Source organism: Camellia sinensis, chromosome 8 (assembly GCF_055761805.1).
Source record: "Camellia sinensis isolate YWXY chromosome 8, ASM5576180v1, whole genome shotgun sequence".
NCBI classification, from domain to species: domain Eukaryota; kingdom Viridiplantae; phylum Streptophyta; class Magnoliopsida; order Ericales; family Theaceae; genus Camellia; species Camellia sinensis.
In genome coordinates, this window is record NC_138968.1 from 37,018,922 (window position 1) to 37,023,113 (window position 4,192).

Consider the following 4,192-nt stretch of genomic DNA (forward strand, 5'->3'; position numbering starts at 1 on the left):
TGTTCCTTCTCGGAGGGTGAGTAGAATAAGATGTCGTCGACAAAGATAACTACGAATCAATTTAAGAACTCACAAAAGACTTGATTCATCAAGTTCATAAATGAAGTCAGTGCATTGGTTAACCTAAAAGACATTACGAAGAACTCATAATGATCATACCGCATGCAAATTGCCATTTTCTGAATATCCTCCTCTTTCACTCTCAACTGGTGATACCCCGATCTCAAATCAATCTTTGAAAAATAACATGACCCTTTTAACTGGTCAAATAGATCATCTATTTGCGGTAATGGATACTTGTTCTAAACAGTTACTCGATTCAATTTTCGATAATCGATGCATATTCGCAATGTGCCATCTTTCTTCTTTGCAAAGAGAATCGGTGCTCTCCAAGGCGAGGTACTGGGATGGATGAAGCCCTCATCCAAGAGCTTTTGAAGTTGAATTTCAACTCGTGCAACTTGGCAGGTGCAAATCTACATGGTGCCATGGAAATTGGTGTCATGTCGGGTACTGAGTCAATGGAGAATTCAATCTCTCGGTGGGGTGGCAAACTGGCAAGATCTTCAGAAAAAACATCTGGGTATTCACAAACTACCCTTGGCAAGTCACCTCGAACCATGTCACTCTCATTACCCAAAAAGGTCACAAGGAGAAAATTAAGCTCGCCCTTACCACATGAATCATACAATGGCGACAAGAATCTATCAGTTCGATCCCCCCAAAAAAAAAGCAATTAACACTTGAGGTGCATACGATAACTCTCCTAGGGTAACAATCTATGATGGCAAGGTATGAAGACAACCAATCCATGATGACATCGAAACCTGACATGTCTAATGAAATGAAATCAAAAAGAAGTCGGAGACTGGAAACCTTTATCTCACAACTATGACATCGCTGATCCAAGACAACTTTACCCCCAACTGGTGACTTTACTCTGAGTAGAGACGCTAACTGAGTCATTTTTAACCCCAAAATTGATGTGAATACAAACGAAATGAAGGAATGAGATGCACTAGTATCAATCAACACATTAGTAATAAAGTTGAACAACAAAAAGTTGTCTCTCACAATAGAAGGTGCTGAAAAATGATCTAGTGTGGTAACAACATACATACGCTCTGAAGGCCTCTAATCTACCTACTCATCCCTTGAGCATAAGTCTAGTGCACGGAATGAGCTAAAGAGGTTCCTTGATTGGCCCTCGACGACTTTGCTAACTATGTTGGCGGATGACTTTGTGTCTACCTCGAATCAAACGCACCAAATGAGCCACCTGACTGAGGGAAAAACCTCATCAAGTGCCCTGACTGCCTGCACTAATAATAGGTGGGCAACTACCCTCTCCCTTGGCCTTAACCTAGAGAACGAGTTAAGGATGGTGTAGACTGTTGCCCTCCTCTTTGCAGGCAAACTGAAGACTTGTGGCACAACTAACCACACCTGAAGCAAGTAAAACCACCCTAGTTACCTCTTTCCGAACCCAAACTTAGCACGGGAAAAGTGGATCTGTGTAGCCTATGACTGCTGTGGGGTGGAACCCCTTTGTCGCTTGTTGTCCATTGCACCCCCTTGAACATCTTAGCTGCTCTACTTGGAGCCTCTCATCTGCTCCTCCTTTGTCTGAATCATGGTTTGCAAATGATTCGTCGCTTCTACTAGGCGACCGTAATCCCCAGCCATAGACCCAGTCACCTTGAAAAGGAGCCCTGTCCTTAACCTCTTCTCGAACTTGATGCAACGACATTTTTCTATCGCCACAAGTTTTGGTTCAAACCTAGATAAGCTTGTAAAAGCTGCCTTATACTAAGCTACAGGCGTGTTCAACTGTTTGAGCTTCAAAAACTGCTCCCTCAACTTTCACCTAGCCATGGGTGGCAAAAACTTATCCTGAAAGGCATTGACAAAAGCTTCCCAAGTTACCCCAATATGCCCTTACGCATACTTCCACCATTAACCCGCATCTTCTTTAAGTTGGAAACATGCCAAGGTCACCCTCAACCCGTCGTCTTCAATGCCAAGCATCTTAAATGTCTTCACCATTTGTTCAAGCCACTCGTTAGCCTTCACTAGCTCTTTCAGATCCCCAACAAACGCATCCAAATTCGACTGGAAAAACTCCCTCTTCAGAGAGGATGGCCCCATCTCTATAACATGGGCCTGAACTTGATTCTCAGCCTTAAGAATATCGATGGATTCCCACAATGCTCCTGACAAACCCTTTGACCTGCTAGCTCAGCCACATTGGCCTGACCAACCCTCTCTTCCTGCGCCGAAATTTCATCCAATATTGGTACCTCCTGCCACATAGGCCTTCCACGCCTACCACCGCCGCATCCGCGTCTTGATATTCTAATAAAGGTAACACAATAGATTAGCATATTTATAAATGTGCAGAAGCTAATTCACTCACATCCTAATACAGTGCGCAACAAGTAATTCACTCCACATAAGCATCAAATCACATAGCCACAAATGAAATTCCTTTCTAGATAATAATTGTTCCACGACATTGTTAGAGTTCCAATTAGAATTAGAAGTGATCAAGTGCTCTAACAAGACTTTAAAAACTTGTAGACTCAATCAATATCTAAAAAATCAAATCTCATACCTATTTAGTCACATAAACATGTTATTACATAGCATACCAGGTCTACTTCTAATATCATCTAGCGAGATAAACCCATTGAAGTAAAAACCATGTCCCACAATCCCAAATTATTCAAATATGGTAGCTCTAATACCAAGTTGTAATGTCCCAAAATAATAACAACAATTCATATCATAATATTTAATAGAAAAGCAAGAATTTACATGATATTAACCTTTCATGGATTTTATTTCAACGTACAAAAGATAACATGTGAATATACACATTCATAAATCCTATATCCTGAATCTATAGCATATGACTTGTGTAAATGAATGGTAATAAAAGGAAGTACAATTAAGTTTATGTCCTAATGGCTACATCTTTTTAAGTATAACAAAAATGATTTAAACTCAATATATAAAAAGCCCAAGGCTTGCACAAAATAATTACACAAAAGAAATAAAAAGAAGCTCTCAGTTCCAAGTCCTCCCAAGCCATGTCCTTGGTAGAGGCATAACATCAGCACCTGAAAGTTGTTTTCCATGTAAGGTGAGCTAAAGCCTAGTAGAGATACTTGAACAAATTGTATAAAGCTTAACAAAATCATAAGGTGAATGCATGTGCATGCCATTTGCCAAACATTATTTTTCTTTCAAAATAATGTAATGTCTTAGTTATGTGCATATCACTTATTAAAACAATAGACTATACAAGCACTACCAAAGCCATTTTACCGGTACTAACTAGAAGGATCGACACCTAATCGCGCGGATTTCTAGACTTTCAGCAAGGACACACAGGCCAACATAATAAACCACAACCACACACCTAACCAGATTCACCAAGGCATAAACTTATTTTTCTCAAAATAATACATTTTTACTATTTAAGTATGAAACAATACTCAATGCAAGATGTATGAGTAATTAGTTTCAACTAACCTAATCCTCATGTAATTTTTACAACAATTAAAGCTAGCCTCCACTGATAGCCCAAAATAGATATCTCTACTTAACATATAATTTTTCAATAATAGATATAATCTCATAAATTTCAAAATGGAAGCGATAATATATATATATATATATATATATATCTAACTCTACTTTCATCATTAACAAATACATTCGTCTTATCTTTTCAAACCTAATATCTTTTCTCGCTTTCATAACTCAAACATCAATGATTTTCCAATAAAACTTCATTTACTTTCAAAAATCACATTTTAGAGAGGAATTTCCCCTATTTTAACACAACCCAACAATATTCACACTCCCTCAACCTTTCTCAAGAATCCATTTGAAAAACTCTTTTTTACATTCCAAAATCAAACCCTATATTTAAACTAAAAAATCTCCAAATCACTAAACCTTTTTAAAAAAACAAATAATCAAGCTAAGAATCATACAAAGGTTGAAGGAATTCCTATCTCAAGTATAAAAGAGGAAGAGAGCAAGAGTAAAAGTTTGACAAAGCCGAAAACAAATTCTTCTTCGATTAAAACGAAACTTTCAACGAGTTCTACCTTTTTCTCCATCGAACTATGGTGGAGAAATCAATGGATTTGGTTGTCTTTGAGGCATTTAGGCAAGAACT

General features: G+C 38.1%; 1 protein-coding gene across 1 annotated transcript; it reads right to left on the reverse strand.

The window, feature by feature from the left end:
- Positions 1-319: 319 nt before the first annotated feature.
- Positions 320-966, reverse strand: LOC145797701 (uncharacterized). Its single transcript, XM_082885109.1, has 2 exons — positions 757-966; positions 320-670 (listed from the first exon to the last, which is right to left on the reverse strand). Exons 1-2 carry the CDS (start codon positions 964-966, stop codon positions 320-322), a joined length of 561 nt encoding a protein of 186 aa, XP_082741235.1.
- Positions 967-4,192: the final 3,226 nt, after the last annotated feature.

Bases quoted from the DNA above. Each gene is read 5' to 3' on its own strand.
- LOC145797701 (XM_082885109.1), bottom strand. From the start codon at position 966: ATGACTCAGTTAGCGTCTCTACTCAGAGTAAAGTCACCAGTTGGGGGT. The intron at 671-756 runs GTATGCACCTCA...TCATGTGGTAAG, and splicing joins GTTACCCTAGGAGAGTTATC to GGCGAGCTTAATTTTCTCCT.